The sequence below is a fragment of the Mustela nivalis genome (assembly GCF_964662115.1).
Source record: "Mustela nivalis genome assembly, chromosome: 6".
Lineage (NCBI taxonomy): Eukaryota > Metazoa > Chordata > Mammalia > Carnivora > Mustelidae > Mustela > Mustela nivalis.
Window position 1 is genome coordinate 120,248,716 of NC_139025.1, and position 25,553 is coordinate 120,274,268.

The window sequence follows — 25,553 nt, forward strand, 5'->3', positions numbered from 1 at the left end:
AGAAACTTGGCAATCCAGAAAGGGCTGGCAAGACATATTCAAGGCATTAAATGAGAAGAACATGCAGCCAAGAATACTTTATCTGGTAAGCTGACATTCAGAATGAATGGAGAGATAAAGAGCTTCCAAGACCAGCAAAGACTAAAAGATTATGTGACCATGAAGCTGGCACTACAAAAAATATTAAAGGGGGGGTTCTATAAAGGAAGAAGGACCCCAAGAGTGATATAGAACAGAAATTTACAGATAAAAATCTATAGAAAAAGGTTCTCATAGGTAACATGATGACAATAAAAACATATCTTTCAAAAATCACTCAACATTAAAGACCTAAATGCTCCCATAAAACAGCACAGGGTTGAAGACTGGATAAAATGACCCACCCATATGCTGTCCACATGAGAGGCATTTTGAATCTAAAGATACTTCCAGGCTGAAAGTGAAGGGATGGAGAACCATCTTTCATACCAACATACCTCAAAAGGAAGCTGGGGTAATGATTCTCATATCAGACAAATTAGATTTTATTTTATTTAATTATTTTTAAAAATTTTTATTTATTTATTTGACAGAGAGAAAGAGAGATCATGAGTAAGCAGAGAGGCAGGCAGAGAGAGAGAGAGTGGAGAAGCAGGCTCCCTGCTGAGCAGAGACCCTGATGCAGGGCTCAATCCCAGGACCGAGAGCATGACACAAGCCAAAGGCAGAAGCCCAACCACTGAGCGACCCAGGTACCCTGATGGATTAGATTTTAACTTAAAGACTGCAGTCAGAGATACAGAAGGACAGTATATCATTCTTAAAGGGGCTATTCACCAAGAAGATCTAACATATCTAACAATTGTAAATATTTATGCCGCCAACATGGGAGCAGCTAACTACATAAGCCAAATGTTAATCAAAGTAAAGAAACATATTGATAAGTATATGTTAATTGTAGAGGATCTTATGACGCCACTCTCAGCAACAGACAGAAGAAAATCAACAAAGAGACTAGAATTTTGAATGACACATTGGACCAGATGGACCTCATAGATATATACAGAACATTCCACCCTAAAATAACAGAATAATCATTCTTCTCGCGCACACAAGGAATTTTCTCAGATACTGGGTCACAAATCAGGACTCAACCAATACCAAAAGATTGAGATTATTCTCTACATAATCTAAGATCACAATGCTTTGAAACTGGAACTCAACCACAAGAAAAAGTTTGTAAGGAATTCAAACACTTGGTAGTTAAAGACTGTAAGGTCCTACTTATCCAGAGGGACTCCATCTCAGTTAAATAGCCATTTTGTTGCTTATGCAGTAAACTTAAATTGAACCCTCCCCCCAGAGGAATTTACTTAAAAGCAAGTCCAAGAAACCAGTAAAATGTAGTCGGCTAGTTCCTGATAATGGAGCCCAGAATACAAGGATGAGTCAGGCCAGATGGAAACATCTAATCAGTATAAAGCACATATGCAACCTCCCTAACCACAAAGAATGTAAACCCTGCCTTTTGGCCACCAAACTTGGCCACCAATTCTGACCAGAATGATAGGCTAGTTCAAAGCACATGGAACTAGCCAATCAGCAAGAGACACATGAACACGGTGGGTTGAGATAATAAGATATGGGTTGTGGTTTTACCCAATAAAAGATAGCCTGTAAGATTAGGAGGGGTCCCTCTCTTTAGAGGCAACACTGACCGGTCAGTTGATTCTTGATGTTTGGCATGAATAAAGCTTTGCTTGAGTTTATCTTTGTGTATGGTGTAAGAGAATGGTCGAGTTTCATTCTTCTACATATAGCTGTCCAGTTTTCCCAGCACCATTTATTGAAGAGACTGTCTTTTTTTCCACTGTATTTTTTTTCCTGCTTTGTCAAAGATTCTTTGCGATAGAGTTGAGGGTCCATATCTGGACTCTCTACTCTGTTCCACTGGTCTATGTGTCTGTTTTTATGCCAGTACCATGCTGTCTTGGTATTCACAGCTTTGTAGCAAAGCTTAAAATCAGGTAATGTGATGCTCCTAGTTGTAATTTTGTTTTTCAACATTTCCTTAGCAATTCGGTGTCTCTTCTGGTTCCATACAAATTTGTGGATTATTTGCTCCAGCTCTTTGAAGAATAATGGTGGAATTTTGATCGGAATGGCATTAAAAGTACAAATCACTCTAGGCAGTATAGTCATCTTAACAATGTTTATTCTTCTGATCCAAGAGCATGGAATGGTCTTCCATCTTTTTGTGTCTTCTTCAATTTCTTTCATGAGTGTTGTAGTTCCTCGAGTACAGATTCTTTACCTCTTTGGTTAGGTTTATTCCCAGGTACCTTATGGTTCTTGGTGCTATAGTAAATGGAATCGCTTCTCTAATTTCCTTTTCTGTGTTTTCATTGTTAGTGTATAAGAAAGCCACTGATTTCTGTACATTGACTTTGTATCCTGCCATGTTACAGAATTGCTATATGAGTTCTAGTAGTTTGTGGTGGCGTCTTTTGGGTTTTCCATATAAAGAATCATGTCATCTGTGAAGAAAGAGTTTGACTTCTTCATTGCTATATGGATACCTTTTATTTCTCTTTGTTGTCTGATAGCTGTTGTTAGGACTTCTAATACTATGTTGAACAAGAGTGGTGAGAGTGGGCATCCTTGTCGTGTTCCTGATCTCAACGGGAAGCCTGTAAGCTTTTCCCCACTGAGGATGATATTTGCTTGGGTCTTTAATAGATAGAGAAGTTCAGGAATGTTCCCTCTATCCCTATACTTTGAAGCGTTTTAATTAGGAAAGGATGCTGGATTTTGTCAAATGCTTTTTCTGCATCAATGGAGAGGACCATGTGGTTCTTCTCTCTTCTCATATTAATTTGTTCTATCACATTGATTGATTTGCAAATGTTGAATCATCCTTGTAGCCCAGGAATGAATCCCAACTGGTCATGGTGGAGAATCTTTTTAATGTGCTGTTGGATCCTGTTTGGTAGGATCTTGTTGAGAATCTTAGCATCCATATTCATCAGTGATATTGGTCTGAAATTCTCCTTTTTGGTAGGGTCTTTGCCTGGTTTGGGGATCAGGGTAATGTTGGCTTCATAGAAAGAGTCTGGAAGTTTTCCTTCTGCCTCAATTTTTTGAAACAGCTTCAGGAGAATAGGTATTATTTCTTTTTTGAAAGTTTTTAGAATTCCCCAGGGAATCCATCAGGTCCTGGGCTCTTGTTTTTTGGGAGGTTTTTAATCACTGCTCCAATCTCATTACTAGATATTGGTCTATTCAGGTTGTCCATTTATTCCTGGTTCAATTTGGGGAGTTTATAGTTTTCCAGAAATGCATCCATTTCATCTAGGTTGCTTAGCTTATTGGCATATAACTGTTGATAATAACTTCTGATGAATGTTTCTACTTCCTTGATGTTAGTTGTGATCTCTCCCTTTTCATTCATAATTTTATGAATTTGGGCTTTCTCTCTTTTCTTTTGGATTAGTGTGTCCAATGGTTTATCGATCTTATTGATTCTTTCAAAAAACCAGCTTCTAGTTTCATTGATACGTTCTACTGTATCTCTGGTTTCTACCTCATTGATCTCAGCTCCAATCTTGATTATTTCCCTTCTTATGTGTGGAGTTGGTTTGATTTGTTGTTGATTCTCCTGTTCTTTAAGGTGTAGAGACAGCTGGTGTATTCTGGGTTTTTCACTTTTTTTGAAGAAGACTTGGATGGCTATGTATTTCCCCCTTAGGGCCGCCTTTGCTGTATCCCATAGGTTTTGGACCGAAGTGTCTTCATTCTCATTGGTTTCCATGAATTGTTTCTCATTGGTTTCCATGAATTGTTTCAGTCCATCTGGTCCAATGGGTCATTCAATGCTCTTGTTTCTTTATTGATTTTCTGCTTCGATGACCTGTCTGTTTCTGAGAGACGTGCGTTAAGATCTCCTACTACTACTAGTGTAGTCATATCAATATGACTCTTTATCTTGATTAACAGTTTTCTTATGTAATTGGCTCTTTCCATATTGGGAGCATAGATATTTACAATTGTTAGATCATCTCGGTGGATAGTCCCTTTTATAATTACATAGTGTCCTTCTGTGTCTCTGACTACAGTCTTTAGTTTAAAATCTAATTTATCTGATATGAGAATTGCTTCTTTTGAGGCCCATTGGCATGAAAGATGCTTCTCCATCCCTTCACTTTCAGTCTGGGGGTATCTTTAGGTTCAAAATGGGTCTCTTGTAGACAACATATGGATGGGTCCTGTCGTTTTATCCAATCTGCAACCCTGGGCCATTTTATGGGCACATTTAGGCCATTCACATTGCGAGTGATTATTGATATATATGGTTTTATTGACATCGTGTTACCTTTGAAGCCTTTCTTTCTGTATATTTCTGTTTATTTCTCTACATTTCTGTTCAATGCTATTCTTAGGATTTTTCCTCTTTTATAGAACCCCCCTTAATATTTCCTGCAGTGTCAGCTTGGTGGTTGCATAGTCTTTTAAGCCTTCCTGCTCTTGGAAACTCTTTATCTCTCCATCCATTTTGCATGTCAGTCTTGCTGGATCAAGTATTCTTGGCTGCATGTTCTTCTCATTTAGTGCCCTGAATATATCTTGCCAGCCCTTTCTGGCTTGCCAGGTCTCTGTGGACAGGTCTGATGTTATTCTGATGGGCTTTCCTCTGTACATAAGGAGCCTCTTTGTCCTAGCAGCTTTCAAGAGATTATACCTACCATTATAATTCCTCAATTTGACTATCAGGTGTCGTGATTTTTTTGGGAATGTATAATCTTGGGTGGAGACTGTTCAGCCTCTAGTACATGAACGCTGGTTCCATTCGCAAGATTGCGAAAATTTTCATAAAGGACTTGTTCCACTATATCTTCTAGACTTCTTTCTTTCTCCTCCCCTTCAGGGATTCCAATAATTTTGACGTTGGAACGTTTCATGGCATCATTGATTTCCCTGATTCTGTTGTTGTGGTTTCTAAGCTGTTTGTTCCAGGCTTCCTCCTGATCCTTTCTATCTGTCCTCCAGATCACTAATTCTATCTTCTGTCTCAGTTACTCTAGCTTAGAGAATTACGATTAGATCAGAACTCATTGAGAGCATTGTGAAGCTCATTCCTGGTAACTTTCAGCTCTGCCCTAACATTGTGAACATCATTTTTGGTCACTTTCAGTTCAGCCCTAATCAATTCCCTTTGGTCATCCATGGCTTTCTTCAACCTAGCTATTGCCTGGATAATTGTTAGCCTGAATTCTCTTTCTGACATATTGTCAGATAGTATTGATTGGAAAAAGGGGGGATTACATTTTTTTAAAATTTATTTTCAGCGTAACAGTATTCATTATTTTTGCACCACACCCAGTACTCCATGCTATCCGTGCCCTCTCTAATACCCACCATCTGGTTCCCCAACCTCCCACCCCCCACCGCTTCAAACCCCTCAGATTGTTTTTCAGAGTCCATAGTCTCTCATGGTTCACCTCCCCTTCCAATTTCTCCTCTCTAACTCCCCATGTCCTCCATGCTATTTGTTATGCTCCACAAATAAGTGAAACCATATGATAATTGACTCTCTCTGCTTGACTTATTTCACTCAGCATAATCTCTTCCAGTCCTGTCCATTTTGCTACAAAAGTTGGGTATTCATCCTTTCTGATGGAGGCATAATATTTGATAGTGTATATGGACCACATCTTCCTTATCCATCTGTGGAAAGGGGATTACTTTGAAGTTGAACTCTATATGAATATTAGAAAATAAAAATAAAAAATGAATAAACTAGACTAAACTAAAAAAAATTTAAAAAATAGAAATGCAAAAGAAAAACACAGGTGTATGTATCAAAAAGTTCAAGTTAGAAGGTTATTACGGAATTTGATGTACTGGACAGCTCACTGTGATAGTAAATAGGTTAAAAAATTCTCTATATAAAAAAATGTGCCAGAATAGTGGGAAAAAGTAAAAAATAAAAGTTGTCCTATGAGGTAGTGGTGGTGGTTCTCTTGTAGTCTTTTTTTTTTTTTTTTCTTTCCTGGTTGGTTTTCTGGGGGAGGGGCGTGCCACGTGGGTTTTCAGTCAATGATGTTCCCTGAGTTAAGTCCTCCCACCCCCCTTAAGGGGGTGGGCTCTGAGGAAACCGTTTTTTTCAGGCTTTTGTTCTCTGGAGGTTTTTATGTTTGTTTACTTTTTTTTCTCTCGCCTTCACCGCTTTTGATGGTTTTTGTAGGTTTGGAGGGAAGCAAACTATACCCTGACCTCCCTCTCAGAGAGAAGCCTCAGTCTGGCTGCAGAGCTGATATAAATTCCCCCTTGGCCGCTGGCAGATCAGGTTCTGAGTCGCGGTCCTTGGGGATGCAGGATCTTCTGCTTGTACCCAGAACCACAGCTGTGGCAGCTGTCTGGGCAGCTCCAGACTGCCAGAGAGGTTCCAAGCAGCAAACGCAAACTGAGATTTTCCCGATGGCCTGGGCTGGGAGTGTCTGGTCTTTCTGGGTCTAAGAGCACCCGGCTTGCACGCACCAATCTCAGGTGAGGCTGTGGGCATGCACGCGCATGTCTCAGGCTCTGAGAGCAGGGCGCAGGTCCGAAAGCACCAGGCTGGGCCTTCACACACCTCTCTCAGGGGAGAGTTTGGGGCATGTGTCTTGGGCTCTGAAACAATGGTGCGGGTCTAAGAGCACCAGGTGGGCCTTTGTACACCTCTCTCAAGGGAGGGTGAGGGGCACGCGTGTCTTAGTCTCTGTAGCAGGGCTCGGTGTTCTGCCATCTGGCGTGGCTCCCAGCCCGTCACAAAAGACAGACCCCATGCAATCTCAGGCTGATTTCATGGGTGATTGGAGTTCTTTTGTAGGTAATCAGCTCACTTTAGGGTACAGGTTGAGAAGGCGCCTCCTCCTACTTCCCCGCCATCTTGTCTCTACCCCCAGACTCTTTTTACAAAGCCAACATTACCCTGATCCCCAAACCAGGCAAAGACTAAATCAAAAAGAATTTCAGACCCATATCCCTGATGAATATGGATGCCAAGATTCTCAACAAGATTGTAACTAATAGGATCCAACAGTACATTAAAAAGATTATCCACCATGACCAGTGGGATTCATCCCTGGGATGCAGGGGAAGTTTACATTCACAAAACAATCACTGTGATAGAACAAATCAATAAAAGAAGAGAGGACAAATCAACAAGATACAGCATCCGTTCCTGACTAAAACAATTCAAAGTATATGGATAGAGGGAATATTCCTCAACTTCATAAAATCTATGAAAAAACCACAGCAAATATCATTCTCAATGGGGAAAAGCTGACAGCCTTCCCTTTGAGATCAGGGATACAACAGGGATGCCCACACTCACCACGGTTGTTCAGCATAGTACTAGAAGTCCTAGCAATAGCAGTCAGACAACAAAAAGAAATAAAAGGTATTTAAATTGGCAGTGAAGAAGTCAAATTCTCTCTCTTCACAGATGACATGATATTTTATATGTAAAACCCAAAGACTCCACCCCCAAACTACTAGAACTCATACAGCAATTCAATAATGTGGCAAGATACAAAATCAATGTACAGAAATCAATGGCTTTCTTATACACTAGCAATGAAACTATAGAAAGGGAAATTAGAGAATCGGTTGCATTTGCTCTAGCACCAAGAACCATAAGATACCTGGGAATAAACCTAACCAAAGAGGTAAAGGATCTAGTCCTTGAGGAACTGCAGAACACTCATGAAGGAAATTGAAAAAGACACAAAAAGATGGAAAATCATTCCATGCTCATGGATCGGAAGAATAAACATAGTTAAAATGTCTATACTGTTGAGAACAAGCTATACTTTCTTTCTTTTTTTTTTTTTTAAATTATCATATAATGTATTATTAGTCCCAGGGGTACAGGCCTGTGAGTTGCTACGTTTACACACTTCACAGAATACATCATAGCACATACCTTATCCAATGTCCATAACCCCACCCTCTCCCTACCCTCCTCCTCCCGGCAGCCCTCAGTTTTTTTTTTTTTTTTTTTTTTTTTTTTTTTTTTGTGAGAGTAAGAGTCTCTTATGGTTTGTCTCCCTCCTCATCCCATCTTGTTCCATTTATTCTTTCCCCAACACCCAGACCTCCCACATTGCATCTCCACTTCCTCATATCAGGGAGATCATATCGTAGTTGTCTTTCTCTGACTGACTTATTTCACTAAGCATAATACCTTCTCTTATACCTCTTTATCCATTCATCTGTTGATGGACATCTAGGTTCTTTCCATAGTTTGGCTATTGTGGACATTGCTGCTATAAACATCCAGGTGCACATGCCCCTTTGGATCACTACTGTATCACCGTTTGTATCTTTAGGGTAAATACCCAGTAGTACAATTGCTGGGTTATAGGGTAGCTCTATTTTCAACTTTCTGAGGAACCTCCATGCTGTTTTCCAGAGGGATGGTGCCAGCTTGCATTCCCACCAAGAGTGTAGGACGGTTCCCCTTTCTCTGCATCCTAACCAGCATCTGTCATTTCCTAACTTGTTAATTTTAGCTATTCTGACTGGTGTGAGGTGGTATCTCATTGTGGTTTTGATTTGTATTTCCCTGATGCCGAGTGATGTGGAGCATTTTTTCATGTGTTTGTTGGCCATCTGAATGTCTTCTTTGCAGAAATATCTGTTTATGTTCTCTGCCCATTTCTTGATTGGATTACTGGTTCTTTGGGTGTTGAGTTTGATAAGTTATTTATAGATTTGGGATACTAGCCCTTTATCTGATATGTCGTTTGCAAATATGCTCTCCCATTCTGTCAGTTGTCTTTTGTTTCCTTTGCTGTGCAAAAGCTTTTGATCTTGATGAAGTCCCAATAGTTAATTTTTGCCCTTGCTTCCCTTGACTTTGGTGATGTTCCTAGGAAAAAAGTTGCTGCGGCTGAGGTCGAAGAGGTTTCTGCCCATGTTCTCCTCAATGACTTTGATGGATTCCTTTCTCTCATTGAGGTCTTTCATCCACTTTGAATCTATTTTTGTGTGTGGTGTAAGGAAATTGTCCAGTTTCATTCTTCTGCATGTGGCTGTCCAATTTTCCCAACACCATTTGTTGAAAAGTCTATCTTTTTTCCATTGGACAGCTTTCCTGCTTTGTTGAAGATTAGATGACCATAGAGTTGAGGGTCTACTTCTGTGTTCTCTATTCTGTTCCATTGATCTATATATCTGTTTTTGTGCCAGGACCATACTTGATGATGAAAGCTTTGTAATAGAGCTTGAAGTCTGGAATTGTGATGCCACAAACTTTGGCTTTCTTTTTCAATATTCCTCTGGCTATTTGGGGTCTTTTCTGGTTCCATATAAATTATAGGATAATTTGTTCCATTTCTTAAAAAAAATGGATGAGGTTTTGATAGGGATTGCATAAGGTAGCAAAGACATTTTCACAATGTTTTTTCTTCCAATCCATGAGCATGGAACATTTTTCCATTTCTTTGTGTCTTCCTCAATTTCTCTCATGAATATTTTATAGTTTTATGAGTACAGATTCTTTGCCTCTTTGGTTAGGTTTATTCCTAGGTATTTTATGGGTTTGAGTGTAATTGTAAATGGGATTGACTCCCTAATTTATCTTTCTTATGTCTTGTTGTTGGTGTAAAGAAATGTAACTGATTTTTGGGCATTGATTTTATATCCTGACACTTTACTGAATTCCTGTACAAGTTCTAGCAGATTTGGAATGGAGTCTTTTGGGTTTTCCACAGAAAGTATCATATTATCTACAAAGAGTGAGAGTTTGACTTCTTTGATAATTTAGATGCCTTTAATTTCTTTTTGTTGTCTGATTGCTGAAGCTAGGACTTCTAGTACTATGTTGAATAGAAGTGGTGATAATGGACATCCGTGCTATTTTCCCAACCTTAGCAGAAAAGCTTTCAGTTTTTCCCCATTGAGAATGATATTTGTGGTGGGTTTTTCATAGATGGCTTTGATAACATTGAGGTCTATGCCCTCTATCCCTACACTTTGCAGAGTTTTGATCAGGAAAGGATGCTGTACTTTTTCAAATGCTTTTTCAGCATCTATTGAGAGTATCATATGGTTCTTGTTCTTTCTTTTACTAATGTATTGTATCACATTGATTGATTTGTGAATGTTGAACCAAATGCCGCCCTGGAATAAATCCCACTTGATCGTAGTGAATAATCCTTTTAATGTACTGTTGGATCCTATTGGCTAGTATTTTGGAGAGAATTTTTGCATCTGTGTTCATCAAGGATATTGGGCTATAATTCTCTTTTTTGATAGGATCCTTGTATGGTTTTGGGATCAAGGTAAACTCATAAAATGAGTTTGGAAGTTTTCCTTCCATTTCTATTTTTTGGAACAGTTTCAGGAGAATAGGAATTAATTCTTTAAATGTTTGGTAGAATGCCCCTGGGAAGCCATCTGTCCCTGGACTCTTGTTTGTTGGGAGGTTTTTGATGACTGCTTCAATCTTCTTATTGGTTATGGGTCTGTTCAGGTTTTCTATTTCTTCCTGGTTCAGTTTTCATAGTTTATATGTCTCTAAGAATGCATCCATTTCTTCCCGATTGTCAAATTTGCTGGCATATAGTTGCTCCTAATATGTTCTTAATTGTTTTATTTCTTTGGTGTTGGTTCTAATCTCTCCTCTTTCCCTCATGTTTTTATTTTTTTGGTTCCTTTCTATTTTCTTTTTGATAAGTCTGGCCAGAGGTTTATCAATCTTATTAATTCTTTCAAAGAACCAGCTCCTTTATGATTTCTCTTCTTCTTCTGGGTTTAGGCTTTCTTTGCTGTTCTGTCTCCAGCTCCTTTAGGTGTAGGGTTAGGTTGTGTATTTGAGACCTTTCTTGTTTCTTGAGAAAGGCTTATATCACTATATGTTTTCCTCTCAGGATTGCCTTTGCTGTGTCACACAAATTTTGAACCCTTGTGTTTTCATTATCATTTGTTTCCATAAATCTTTTCAATTCTTCTTTAATTTCCTGGTTGACCCATTCATTTTTTTGAAGAATGCTGTTTAGTATCCATGTATTTGGGTTCTTTCCAAATTTCCTTTTGTAATTTAGTTCTAGCTTCAGAGCATTGTGGTCTGAAAATATGCAGGGAATGATCCCAATCTTTTGATACCGGCTGAGACCTGATTTAGGACCCAGGATGTGATCTATTCTGGAGAATGTTCCATGTGCACCAGAGAAGAATGTGTATCTTTTACTTTGGAATGGAATTTTCTGAATATATCTGTGATGTCCATCTGGTCCAGTGTGTCATTTAAGGCCTTTATTTCCTTGTTGATCTTTTTCTTGGATGATCTGTCCATTTCAGTGAGGGTAGTGTTAAAGTCCCCTACTAATATTGTATTATGGTAAATGTGTTTCTTTGATTTTGTTATTACTTGGTTTATATAGTTGGCTGCTCCCATGTTGGGGGCATAGATATTTAAAATTGTGAGATCTTCTTATTGGACAGACCCTTTGAGTATAATATAGTGTCCTTCCTCATCTGTTTTTATAGTCTTTGGCTTAAAATCTAATTGATCTGGTATAAGGATTGCCACCCAGCTTTCTCTTGATGTCCGTTAGCATGGTAATTTTTCCCACCCCCTCCCTTTAAATCTGGAGTTTTATTTGGGTCTAGAGTGAGTTTCTTGTAGACAGCATATTGATTTTTTTTTTAAATGATACCCTATGTCCTTTGATTGAGGCATTTAGCCCATTTACATTCAGGGTAACTATTTGAAGATATGAATTTAGTGTCATTGTATTGCCTGTAAGGTGACTATTACTGTGTATTATCTCTGTTCCTTTCTGTTCTACTACTTTCAGGTTCTCTCTTTGCTGAGAGGACCCATTTCAATAATTCCTGTAGAGCTGGTTTGGTGTTTACAAATTCTTTTAGTTTTTGTTTGTCCTGGAAGCCTTTTATCTCTCCTTTTTTCAATGATAGCCTAGCTGGATATAGTATTCTTGGCTGCATGTTTTTCTTGTTTAGTGGCCTGAAGATATCACGCCAGTTTTTTTCTGGCCTGCTAGGTCTCTGTGGATAAGTCTGCTGCCAGTCTAATATTTTTACCATTGTATGTTACGGACTTTTTTTCCCGGGCTGCTTTCAGGATTTTCTCTTTGTCGCTAAGACTTGTAAATTTTACTAGTAAATGATGGGGTGTGGACCTATTCTTATTGATTTTGAGGGGGGTTTCAGCGCCTCCTGTATTTTGATGCTTATTTCCTTTGTCATTTTAAGGAAATTCTCTACAATAATACTCTCCAATATACCTTCTGCTCCCCTCTCTCTTTCTTCTTTTTCTGGAATCCCAATTATTCTAAGGTTGTTTCATTTTATAGTATCACTTATCTCTTGAATTCTCCCCTTGTGGTCCAGGAGTTGTTTGTCCCTCTTTTGCTCAGCTTCTTTGTTCTCCATCATTTTGTCTTCTATATCACTAATTCTTTCTTCTGTCTCATTTATTCTAGCAGTAAGAGCCTCCATTTTTTTTTTTTTTGAGCCTTCATGTTTGATTGCACCTCATGAATAGGGTTTTTTTTTTTATTTAATCTTGGTTAGATTTTAGTTCTTTTATTTCTCCAAAAAGTGCTTCTATTTCTCCAGACAGGGTTTCTCTAATATCTTCCATGCCTTTTTTGATCCTGGCTAGAACCTTGAGAGTCATCATTATGAACTCTAGATCTGACATATTACCAATGTCCATATTGATTAGGTCCTTAACCTTTGATACTGCCTCTTGTTCTTATTTTTGTGATGAGTTTTCCATCTTGTCATTTTATCCAGATAAGAATATATGAAGGTGCGAGTAAAATTCTAAAAAGGTGGCAAAGGCCCTAGGAAAATGTGCTTTTACCAAATCAGAAGAGACCTCAAATTGTGGGAAGAAGAAAGGGGGCAAAAAGAAGTTCAGGAAAGAGAAAAAAGAAAGAAAATTAAAAAAAAAGGGAAAAAATATAAAACAGAAAAAATATATATATTAGGCTGGTGAATAGAACAGGGTCACCAACTTATTTTGGGGAGTATTTTGATCTTTAGGAAGAAACTACCTCCCAAAATTTTAAAGAAGGAAAAACATATATAAGGGTACACACAATGAAGGGATGGAATATGACTATAATGATGAAAAAGTTCTATTTTTAATTTCTTGAGGAATCTCCACACTGTTCTCCAAAGAGACTGCACCAACTTGCATTCCCACCATCAGTGGAAGAGGGTTCCCCTTTCTTCACATCCTCTCCAACACATGTTGTTTCCTGTCTTGCTAATTTTGGCCATTCTAACTGGTGTAAGGTGATATCTCAATGTGGTTTTAATTTGAATCTCTCTGATGGCTAGTGATGATGAACATTTTTTCATGTGTCTGATAGCCATTTGTATGTCTTTATTAGAGAAGTGTCTGTCCATATCTTCTGCCCATTTTTTGATATGATTTTCTGTTTTGTGTGTGTTGAGCTTGAGGTGTTCATTATAGAACCTGGATATCAACTTTTTTTTTTTTTAAAGATTTTATTTATTTTATTTGACAGAGAGAGAGATCACAAGTAGGCAGAGAGGCAGGCAGAGAGAGAGAGGAGGAAGCAGGCTCCCTGCTGAGCAGAGAGCCCGATGCGGGGCTCGATCCCAGGACACTGGGATCGTGACCTGAGCCGAAGGCAGCGGCTTAATCCACTGAGCCACTCAGGTGCCCTTCAACTTTTTTTTTTTTAAGATTTTATTTATTTGACAGACAGAGATCACAAGTAGGCAGAGAGGCAGGCAGATAGAGAGTGAGAGAAGGAAGCAGGCTCCCTGCTGAGCAGAGAGCCCGATGTGGGACTCGATCCCAGGACCCTGAGATCATGACCTGAGCCGAAGGCAGCGGCTTAACCCACTGAGCCACCCAGGCGCCCCTGGATATCAACTTTTTGTCTGTACTGTCATTTGCAAATATCTTCTCCCATTCTGTGGGTTGCCTCTTTGTTTCTTTGACTGTTTCCTTTGCTGTGCAGAAGCTTTTGATTTTGATGAAGTCCCAAAAGTTCATCTTCGCTTTTGTTTCCTTTGCCTTTGGAGACATATCTTGAAAGAAGTTGCTGTGGTTGATATCGAAGAGATTACTGCCTATGTTCTCCTCTAGGATTCTGATGGATTCCTATCTCATGTTGAGGTCCTTTATCCATTTTGAGTTTATCTTTGTGTATGGTGTAAGAGAATGGTCGAGTTTCATTCTTCTACATATAGCTGCCCAGTTTTCCCAGCACCATTTATTGAAGAGACTGTCTTTTTTCCATTGTATATTTTTTCCTGTTTTGTCGAAGATTATTTGACCATAGAGTTGAGGGGCTCTCTACTCTGTTCCACTGGTCTATGTGTCTGTTTTTATGCTAGTACCATGCTGTCTTGGTGATCACAGCTTTGTAGTAAAGCTTGAAATCAGGTAACGTGATGCCACCAGTTTTATTTTTGTTTTTCAACATTTCCTTAGTGATTTGGGGTCTCTTCTGATTCCATACAAATTTTAGGATTATTTGCCTCATCTCTTTGAAGAATACTGGTGGAATTTTGATCAGAATAGCATTAAAAGTGTAGATTGCTCTAGGTAGTATAGACATTTTAACAATGTTTATTCTTCTGTTCCAAGAGCATGGAATGGTCTTCCATCTTTTTGTGTCTTCTTCAATTTCTTTCATGAGTGTTCTGTAGTTCGTCGAGTACAGATCCTTTACCTCTTTGGTTAGGTTTATTCCCAGGTATTATGGATCTTGGTGCTTCCCTATGACCCTGCCATTCCACTACTGGGTATTTACCCCAAAGATACAGATGTAGTGAAAAGAAGGTCCCTCTGTACCCCAATGTTTATAGCAGCAATGGCCACGGTCGCCAAACTGTGGAAAGAACCAAGATGCCCTTCAATGGACGAATGCATAAGGAAGATGTGGTCCATATACACTATGGAGTATTATGTGTGGACGAATACCCAACTTTTGTAGCAACATGGACGGGACATGAAGAGATTATACTGAGTGAAATCGGTCAAGCAGTGAGAGTCAATTATCATATGGTTTCACTTATTTGTAGAGCATAACAAATAGCATGGAGGACATGGGGAGTTAGAGAGGAGAAGTGAGTTGTGGGAAATTGGAAGGGGAGGTGAACCATGAGAGACTATGGACTCTGAAAAACAATCTGAGGGTTTTGAAGGGGCAGGGTGTGGGAGGTCGGGGTACCTGGTGGTGGGTATTATAGAGGACACGGATTGCATGGAGCACTGGGTGATGTGAAAAAATAATGAATACTGTTATGCTGAAAATAAAAAAAAAAAAAGGGAACCAATTGTTGGTTATTGGAGAGGGCATGGATTGCATGGAGCAATGGTGTGGTGCAAAAACAATTAATACTGTTACGCTGAAAAGAAATAAAAAAATAAAAAAACAAAAATAGATGCAAAAGAATTTTTTTTTTTTAATTTCTAAAAATGGAGTTGATAAGTTGGTTGGGAGACTAAAGAAAAAGAATGTGGAGAGAATTTGTTCAGGCTGGAGACTAGAACAAAGGCCTTTGCTAGATTTACGGTATATTTTGATCTATTAGAAGAAGTCGTATCCCAGATTTTTTTAGAGAAAAAAACACTAATGTGTATACAAAAAATAAAGTTAGATACAATGAAGGTTAAAATATGACTATAATAATGAAGGTTCAGGACAGATTTTTTGAAAGGTATTTTTAAGATAAATTAGTTAAAAAACATTAAAAGAGGAAAGAGTAAAAGTTAAAAAAATTAGCATAAGAAAAAATAAAATTAAAAAAATTAATTAATTTTGCAAGACTAAAGAATCATTGGGAGAAAGCCATGAATTCCATGCCTTGCTTTCTCCTCTGGAATTATGCTGTTCTCCTTGGTAAGTGAACTTGGTCTTGGCTGAATGTCTTGGAATCTTCTGGGGGAGGGTTCCGAGACACTTGATTCTCAAGTGTCTTTGTCTGAGATGGAATTGCCCCACCCTTACCGGGGGCCAGGCTATGTAATCTGATATGCTTCACTTTCGGGAACTTTTGTTCCCTGACTGCTTTCTGTAGAGTTCTGGAGGATGGGAATGAAAATGGCGGCCTCCCAATCTCCAGCTCAGAGAAGCCAAGAGCTCAGGGCCCCAGTCCTCAGTGCACCCTCAGAGAAAAACACTCAATCACTCCCATCTCCCTGGCCTCCAGCTGCACTCTGAGCTTATCCAGACTGTGACCAATTGTCTCTGTCTCTGGCACACAGCCCCGCCTGGAGTCCCCAAAACCTGCAGATCCCTGTGCTCTCTTCCAGAGGGGTATCTTGGATCTTGTGGGGTCCCTACTTACAGAACAGTGGCCCTTGCCATGGATCACAATTGAAGGTAATCCCAAGAAGAGAGCTCACTCCTCAGCTCTGTCTCTGTAGCCGGCTTCCCCACTCTAATACCTGTGAACTCCGTGACACTCAGACACCCTGATCCTTCTTGGCCCCACAGGACCTGAGACCACGCTGTCCCTGCATGGGCTTCACCCCAGCTTAGCCTCTGGAGCAATGTCCCTCAGTGGATCTGACTTTTAAAAGTTCTGATTTTGTGCTCCATTGCTTTGCCAGTTGTCAGGAGCCAGACCCTCCCTCTGTGGTCTATCTTCCCGTTGCTTTGGATTCACTTTTCTGCCCGTCCTACCTTTCAGAAAGTGATCAATTTTCTGTTTCTAGAATTGCTTCTCTTCTTCTCTTTGATCTCCTGTTGGATTTGTAGGTGGTCAGAATGGCTTGATAAGCTACCTAGCTGATCTCCTGTTACCCGATGTCATCTCAGCCTGTTACTTCTCTGCCATCTTGACTTCTCCCCCAAGAGCAAGCTATACTTTCAATGCCATTCCAGCAAAAATTCCACTGGCATTCTTCAAAGTGCTGGTACAAACAGTCCTAAAATTTGTGTGGAGCCAGAAAAGTCCCTGAATTGCTAAGGAAATGCTGAAAAAGAAAAACACACAGCTGGGGCCATCATGTTGCCTGATTTCAAGCTTTACTACAAAGCTGTGATCACCAAGACAGCATGGTGCTATCAAAAAACAGACACACAAACCAATGGACCAGAGAGCCCAGATATGGACCCGCAACTCTATGGTCAAATAATCTTTGACAAAGCAGGAAAAAATACACAGTGGAAAAAAGACAATGTCTTCAATAAATGGTGCTTGAAAAATTGGAAAACTATGTATAGAGGAATGAAACTTGACCCATTCTCTTACACCATACACAAAGGTAAACTCGAAATGGATGAAAGACCTCAATGTGAGGCAGGAATCTATCAAAATCTTAGAAGAGAACATAAGCAGTAATGTCTTCAACATTGGCCACAGCAACTTCTTTCAAGACATGTATCCAAAGGCAAAGGAAACAAAAACAAAATGAACTTTTGGGACTTTATCAAGATAAGAAGCCTCTGTAAAGCAAAAGGAAACACTTAACAAAACAAAGAGGCAACTCATGGAATGGGAGAGGATATTCACAAATGACACTACAGACAAAGGGCTGATATCCAAGATCTTGAAAGAACTCCTCAAATTCAACACCCAAAAAACAGATAATCATGTGAAATAATGGGTAGAAGATATAAGCAGACACTTCTCCAAAGAAGTGGAAAGGAGAATTGAAAGCTGGGGAGGAATTGGAGGGGAAGATGAACCATGAGAGATTGTGGACTCTGAGAAACAAACGGAGGACTTTAGGGGGGAGAAGTGTGGCACAATGGATGAGCCTAGTGGTGGGTATTAAGGAAGGCATGTATTGCATGGAACACTGCATGTTATATGTAAACAATGAATCTTGGAATACTACATTAAAAAAACTAATGATGTATTTTATGGTGACTAACATAACACAATAAAAAAAATCAGTTACTTTGATCTGAGTTATTAGATGTAATGTTCAAGTATTTTAAAGATTTTCCTTTATGTTCTTTTATACTGAATACCATGAATATTGGTATGTTGGTTAATTATATGACAATAAATATATAAATAGGTGGTTGTTTATAGGCACACATCAAGGTGTGGACATAATCCTGTGTATGTGTATGTACGTGTATATGTATGTGTATGTATACACACATATATAATCATCTCTATTTGATTTCTATCAGGAAGGATTTTTTTTTAAAAGATTTTATTTATTTCACAGAGAGAAATTACAAGTACACTGAGAGGCAGGCAGAGAGAGAGAGAGAAGGAAGCAGGCTCCCTGCTGAGCAGAGAGCCCGATGTGGGACTCGATCCCAGGACCCTGAGATCATGACCTGAGCCGAAGGCAGCGGCTTAACCCACTGAGCCACCCAGGCGCCCCTAGCAGGAAGGATTTTTTAAAAATTATGTTATGTTAGTCACCAAACATCATTAGTTTTTGATGTAGTGTACTATGATTTATTTGTGTATAGCAGTGCTCATTGCAACACGTGCCTCCTTAAAACCCATCACCATGCTACCCTAATCTACACCTTCTACACCTCTGAAACCCTCAGATTTTTTCCCCAGAGTCCAGAGTCTCTCATGGTTCATATTCCCCTCTGATTTCCCTCCCTTCAGCTTTCCCTTCCTTCCCCTAATGTCCTCAGTGCTATTCCTTATGTTCCACATATGAGTGAAACCATGTGATAATTGTCTTTCTCTGCTTGGTTTATTTCACTTGTCATTATCCCTTCCAGTTCCTTCCATGTCGATGGAAATGGTGGGTATTCATCCTTTCTGATGACAGAGTAATATTCCGTTGTATATATAGACCACATCTTTATCCATTCATCTGTTAATGGGCGTCTTGTCTCCTTCCACAGTTTGGCTATTGGGAATACTGCTGTTATGAGCATTGGGGTGTATGTGCCCCTTATTTTCAGTTCATCTGTATCTTTGGAGTAAATACCTAATATTGCAATTGCTGGGTCATAGAGTAGCTCTATTTTTAACTTTTTGAGGAACCTCAATACTGCTTTCCAAAGTGGCTATACCAGTTTGCATTCCCACCAACAATGAAAAAGGGTTTCACATCCTCTCCAACATCTGTTCTTTCTTACCTTGTCAATTTTTGCCATTTTAACTTGTATAAGGTGGTATCTCATTGTGGTTTTGATTTGAATTTCCCTGATGGCTAATGATGTTGAGCATTTTTTCATGTGTCTGTTAGCCATTTGTATGTCTTATTTGGAGAAGAGTCTCTTCATGTCTTCTGCCTATTTCTTGACTTGATTATTCATTTTTTGGGTAGCAGGAAATTTTAATCTGTTTTAGACCTCTGGCTTTTCTTTCAATCAATAGTATAGAATGAAATAAAATGACCAATGATAGGATAACTGCTGCAATAAAGAATGATTTATTTCCTAAGGTCAACACTGCTGACTTGATTTATGAACAGTTTTATATAAATAGATTTATCTTTGTGGTTTTCTTGATATAATAGCATATTTGATTGAGAATTGTGATTTTAAAAAACCAACATTTTGTTTCCACAGCTTTTATTCACTTTTTCTAAGATTTTATTTATTTATTTGACAGAGAGAGAGAGAGAGAGAGATCACAAGTAGGCAGAGAGGCGGGCAGAGAGAGGGGGGGGGAAGCAGGCTCCCTGCTGAGCAAAAAGCCCAATGCAGGGCTCGATCCCAGGACCCTGAGACCATGACCTGAGCCAAAGGCAGAGGCCTAACCCACTGAACCACCCAGGTGCCCCTTCCACAGCTTTTAAATGAGGGTTAACGAATAGCTCTACATGTGAGTAGAGGAGTTGTAAACATGTATTTAAACATGGTCTAGCTAAAGTTTTCAATATTTATAGTCATTCAGTGGTGACATCACAGTGTAAAGGTCATACTTGAGAGGTGCAAGGAAGCTATGTCATGCCCATGTTTGGTTCTCTATTGGTGCTTACTGTCCAGGATTCATCATGAGCAGCAGAGCATCCCTTCCTTGGCTGGAACCAAGGTGGCAGCCTGAGCAAAACAGTTCTTGAACTCACCACCTTCATCTAATTTTCTTTCCTACCTTTCCTTGGACATAATTTTCTCAATTTGTCTAGTCTTGAGAAAATAGTTACATGCTTCAGTTAAATAGATCTTTTATTTTTTTCTTTGACAGTTACAAAAACCATGCATTTTCTTTGATTCTTCTAAAACTCTAACTATGATGTTGAACTTCAAAAATAAATTTGAAATGCAACTTACTTGAATGACCTACATGGAATGACATTTCTTTATGTACAGTTGAACAGTGCCCCTATACACCAATCTTTTTTTTTTTTTAAAGATTTTATTTATTTATTTGACAGAAGGAGATCACAAGTAGGCAGAGAGGCAGGCAGAGAGAGAGAGAGAGAGAGAAGCAGGCTTCCTGCGGAGCAGAGAGCCCGATGCGGGGCTCGATCCCAGGACCCTGAGATCATGACCCGAGCCGAAGGCAGCAGCCCAAACCACTGAGCCACCCAGGCGCCCCCCTATACACCAATCTTAAGGAGATTAAAAAGCATTCCATTTGAATTTAAATTTAATGTGGACAGTAACACAAATCGATGAGAAATTCCTGCCTGTGGTATTGTGCTTTCTTTTCAGTGAATCTTCAGTGTGTTTACCTGATAGTAAATTATTTATAGACTGTGTACTTATGTTTGATCCTTCATAAGACATGAGAGCCTGAACTTGCCTTATGTTCACTTGTTTTCATTTTAAAGATTTTTTGAAAAAAAAATTTGCACATAATATTGGGGTTTTAAACTGATTCTCATCATATATCCATTTCTTCTAGGCACTGGCACATCTCCACTTAATAGAATATGTTGGAGAACAGACTGCTTTGCTAATAAAGGTACATTAAATACTGCAATAGAATGTGTTTCATCCACTGTTACTTTGATTTGTAAAAAAAAAAAATCTGGTTAAGAATATGTCACAGATTATGTAAAAATTATAGCAGGGAACATTTTTTTCCTGTGTAGCCTAGAAATGAGGGGAGATTGTTCCAAAGAATATATAATTATAGATGCCTGCAGTTTTGTTATTAGCCTTCAGTTAAAACTGTCTAAGAAGGAGAGCAAAAGGGACAACAGTGTTGATAAATGAATGCACAGACACAGGGCTCTGCCAGGAGGTAAGTTTTGTGTAATTAGTGTGTGCTGCCACAAAGAATGGGGTGACCCTTCTCCCCTCCCCAGGGGCATTGGCTTAGGTGTGGCTAGGAGTCATTCTCCTCAGTTTCTTGTAGACCTTGCTGAGGCTCATGGTATTATCCAGGAAAGCCCAGGCTGGTCCTGTTTGTACACCTGGGTCTGCCTTGGTCTTCTCTTGTATGAAAGGATGGACCAATAGCCCTGTGAGTTCCACGTGTCTTACCATCACCTCCTCAATGTATATGATTTATCAATGCCTCTGTGATATGTAGCACTGGTACTATCTGCTCCCTTCCAGATGGTCCCAGAGGATCAGCGTCTCACAACTGCCATCATCCTGGTAGTATGGGTTTCAGCCATTGCATCATCCTTGATTGACAACATCCCATTCACGGCAACAATGGTGAGTTGCACCATTCCTCCATGTGATAATGACCCGACTTTCAGCCTGGACATGATCTAGGCTCACCAGAGGAAGCAGAGAATGAACCTAGTCCCTTTGCTGCACTCATAGCTATAGAGGAAATTTGTGGCAAGTGTTGGGGCCAGCAGGGCCAGGAGTGCTGAGTCCACACTGTAGGCTGGAATCCATGGGCCTGCAGCTACAGTGGATAGTACATCAGTAATTAGTTGTTTCAGGGTTAGCCCAACTGAGAGCTGCCACACCTCATGCAAAAAACAATGTTTATTTTTTTATTTTTTAAAGAAAATTGTAAGATACCAAAGATAGGCTGGTTGAAGACAAGACATTCATTATTTATTTCCTGTGAAAACAGAATGTGTTCTAATTGGCTTGTGTGGTTTCTGGTGCTTGGCTTGGGCAGGATTTTGAGTTTTCTGTGTGGTCCTGACTGCAGCTGAAATTGGGATACATATTAGAGACCTTATACAAGGATGACTAGCCCAGTTTCTGCTGTCTTCTGACACTGCTGATAGGTGTATGGTAGAACTGTTAATTCCTGATGGACAATGTAAAGGCAGTAATGGGAGCTTGCATACAGGAACCTGGGATAATGTCATGAACAACTGAGGCCCCAGGTGTGCTAAACATGTATGAATGCATGAAGACATGACTGGATTCTGGACAGGGGAATTTTCTCTGTTCTTGTGATGTCGAGGGCCCAACCATACTCCTGCACAACAGCCTATGCCAGGGGGCTTCCATGATATTCATCGTCTTGTAGCACATTGGCCCAAGCGAGTAGAGTGGAGAATCTGCAGTGAGCAGTAGGACAGTGCTTCTCTCTCTCACAGGACCTTAGGCTGACCTGGCACTCAATGTTACTCATTCATTCCCTGAGATTGTCACCCGATTGACTCTCTACTAGCTACTATTCTTCCATGGTCCAGGTTCAGTAATTCTGAGCTCATTTTGTGCCTGTTATTTAGTCATGAAGTTCTGTGTTAGAGAAGTTGTACACATGTTGTTGAATGTCCTGGTATCGGCTCAGCAGGCACTGTCATGACTGGCTATGATGCTGTGGCCCCACAGAGGGCCAATAACAGTGGCATTCCTCAAGAAGACTAAAGCAGCTGGGCTCTGGGCTTCTGAAACACTGGACCAGCTTGTGTGTTCCTTCCATTCTCCAGATGAGGTAGTCTCCAGAAGACCCAACATGTGTGAACCCATGATGCTACACAGTGCAGCCACAGCAAACCCTAATCTGCCCTTGGGGCTCTGCATATTCATGAAGCTGCTATACCTGCCTCCTGGGGAAGCTTCTAGGTTTTAGGACCCAGATCCTCTCTGGGAGTGAATGAGAAGGTACCTATTGTAAGTAATGTAGGCCCCTCCATTTTCTAAAAATATGACACTTCTGATGTTTTTATTTTAACATTAATTTTATTACAGAATCATGGAGGATAGTATAATAAATATCTGTATGCTCACCACCCAAAATGAAGAAATTCAAACATTGTATTCTCTTTGCTTTGAGTTTTCTTGTTTGTTTTATTTTTTTAAGTTTTTAAAAGATTTTTATTTTTTTATTTGACAGACAAAGATCACAAGTAGGCAGAGAGGCAGGCAGAGAGAGAGGAAGGGAAGCAGGCTCCCCACTGAGCACAGAGCCCGATGCAGGTCTCAATCTCAGGACCCTGGGACCTGAGTTGAAGGCAGATGCCTGGGATCATGACCTGAGCTGAAAGCAGAGGCTTTAACCCACTGAGCCACCCAGGTGCCCTGTTTGTTTTATTTTTAAGAAATAAAACAGACAAACATGACATTCTCTGTTGCATGCCTTAAACTACAGGATCATGTCCATCCTTCCCTCTACTGAGAGGACTACCCTCATGAATCTGGGGCATATCCATTCACTTGATGGATCACTATGGAGCAGACCAAAGGAAAGATCTTGGTTTATGTGAGTCAACATGGACAGACGCCAAATGCTGAGAGACCAAAGATACAGTTATTGCATAAATTGGCATGCAGCTTTCTAAAACTGCCAAATCTGTTCTGTGACTCAGCAGGTTGGTGGGTGGTGTCCACAGTGGCTGTATCAGAGGAGAACATGGGGAGCCACACAGATTTTCACCTTAGTCTGGAGGGCCCAAACATGTCTGGCTGGTGGGTGGAATTTCATGTTGGTGACATTACAATGTTCTCAGCTTTGCTGTTTTCCTGGGGGCTGAACAAGAAGACTCAAGAGGATTTTATGGAAATACTATCAGGTCAATATGGGGGTAGAGATAGGTTTGCCTGCCTGTACCCATCAGAAATGCAGTAAACACACTGGATCTGCAACCCAGGTTCCTGCTGCTGAGCATGCAGAGGAGAGCCTGTGTTTCAGCCCAACGTCATTCTGCTGTGAGAGCATGCTCTGGCCAAAGTCATTCTTCAGGTCAACAGGACACATGTCTGTAGAGATTTTAACATGTGTGGAAACTTAATTAAAAAGTGTCAGAAAGCTGGCAGATACATTCAGCATTTCCAATGACTAGTAATGCTGGCAGATGTGCTGGTGGGGAGATGGAGGCTGTGCCTGACAAGTTTGTGGGGGCATTTACTCAAAATTTCTTTAGAAAATTATGAGCATGATTCCATTTTTCCAAGGCAGTTAGTTGGATAGACCAAACAAACAAACAAACAAACAAAACCCCATCTCTTTCTGGGTAGTGTTTTCTCTCCAGAGTGCATCTTTAAGTTGGAGGGCATTCCTCCAGTGTTCATACTGTCAACTGTGAGCTGAGCAGGGAGGAAGCACTATTCACCTTTATTCGTGACCTTTCTCTTCCTCCAATGGTCAGAATAGAACACTAAATAATTCAGAAAATGCAGAAGACTTAAATTCTAACTGGCAGGATCATGCCATTGAGTTTTTGCTTATTTCACAGTGTCCAGAGTCAAAAGAACTAGATCATAGATGGGTTTATCTCTCTAATTTGGCTGGATGGGGCTTCAGTGAAGATTAAAACACAAGCACAGCCAGACTTTGGAAGAGCACACCCCAGGGCTTTTTGGGGATTAGATTTGTTCCTTTAAATTTTCCTTATTCATTGAGCATTCCCCTTCATTTTGACTTTTGTTTATCTTTAAGGGTAATACTATTAAACAATATTTAACATTAGTAGATCAACTTAATATTGCTATTTCATCATTGTTTAGGGCAATCAGAACAGACACGGAGCCTCTGAAGCAGGAAGCTTGAAGCCCCCCTTTCTTCTTACTCTTTGTGTCATTGTTAATTTCTCACTTGCTTGGGACAGAGTGCGACCCAAATGGCTGGAGCATGAGAGGCACTGGAGGCTTTTGACAGTGGCTGTCCACCAGTTGTTTGGAAATATTTCCTTTTTGTTTTGTTTTGTCTTTAATTTTTAATTAATTAATTATTTTTTCCTTTCTTTTTTTAAAATTTATTTTTTATTTATTTTTAGCATAACAGTGTTCATTATTTTTTCACATCACCTAGTGCTCCATGTAATCCGTGCCCTCTATAATACCCACCACCTGGTACCGCAACTTCTCACACCCCCGCCACTTCAAACCCCTCAGATTGTTTTTCAGAGTCCATAGTTCACCTCCCCTTCCAATTTCCCCCAACTCCCTTCTCCTCTCTAACTCCCCATGTCCTCCATGCTATTTGTTGTGCTCCACAAATAAGTGAAACCATATGATAATTGACTCTCTCTACTTGACTTATTTCACTCAGCATAATCTCTTCCAGTCCCGTCCATGTTGCTACAAAGTTGCGTATTCATCCTTTCTGATGGAGGCATAATACTCCATAGTGTATATGGACCACATCTTCTTTATCCATTTGTCCATTGAAGGGCATCTTAGTTCTTTCCACAGTTTGGTGACCGTGGCCATTGCTGCTATAAACACTGGGGTACAGATGGCCCTTCTTTTCACGACATCTGTATCTTTGGGGTGAATACCCAGGAGTGCAATTGCAGGGTCATAGGGAAGCTCTATTTT

General features: G+C 39.9%; 1 protein-coding gene across 6 annotated transcripts in view; it reads left to right on the forward strand.

Annotated features, from left to right (window-relative positions):
* The window catches only part of OCA2 (OCA2 melanosomal transmembrane protein), a 397,483-nt gene that overhangs the window by 200,730 nt on the left and 171,200 nt on the right, over positions 1 to 25,553 (forward strand). For 5 of the 6 annotated variants that reach the window (XM_082736012.1, XM_082736013.1, XM_082736010.1 and 2 more), the window contains 2 exons: positions 20,773 to 20,832; positions 21,432 to 21,536. The exons of the other annotated variant lie outside the window; for it this stretch is intronic. In XM_082736012.1, the coding sequence (XP_082592138.1) occupies positions 20,773 to 20,832; positions 21,432 to 21,536 (165 nt within the window). The remainder of the gene's footprint in view (positions 1 to 20,772; positions 20,833 to 21,431; positions 21,537 to 25,553) is intronic. 6 annotated transcript variants of the gene reach the window in all.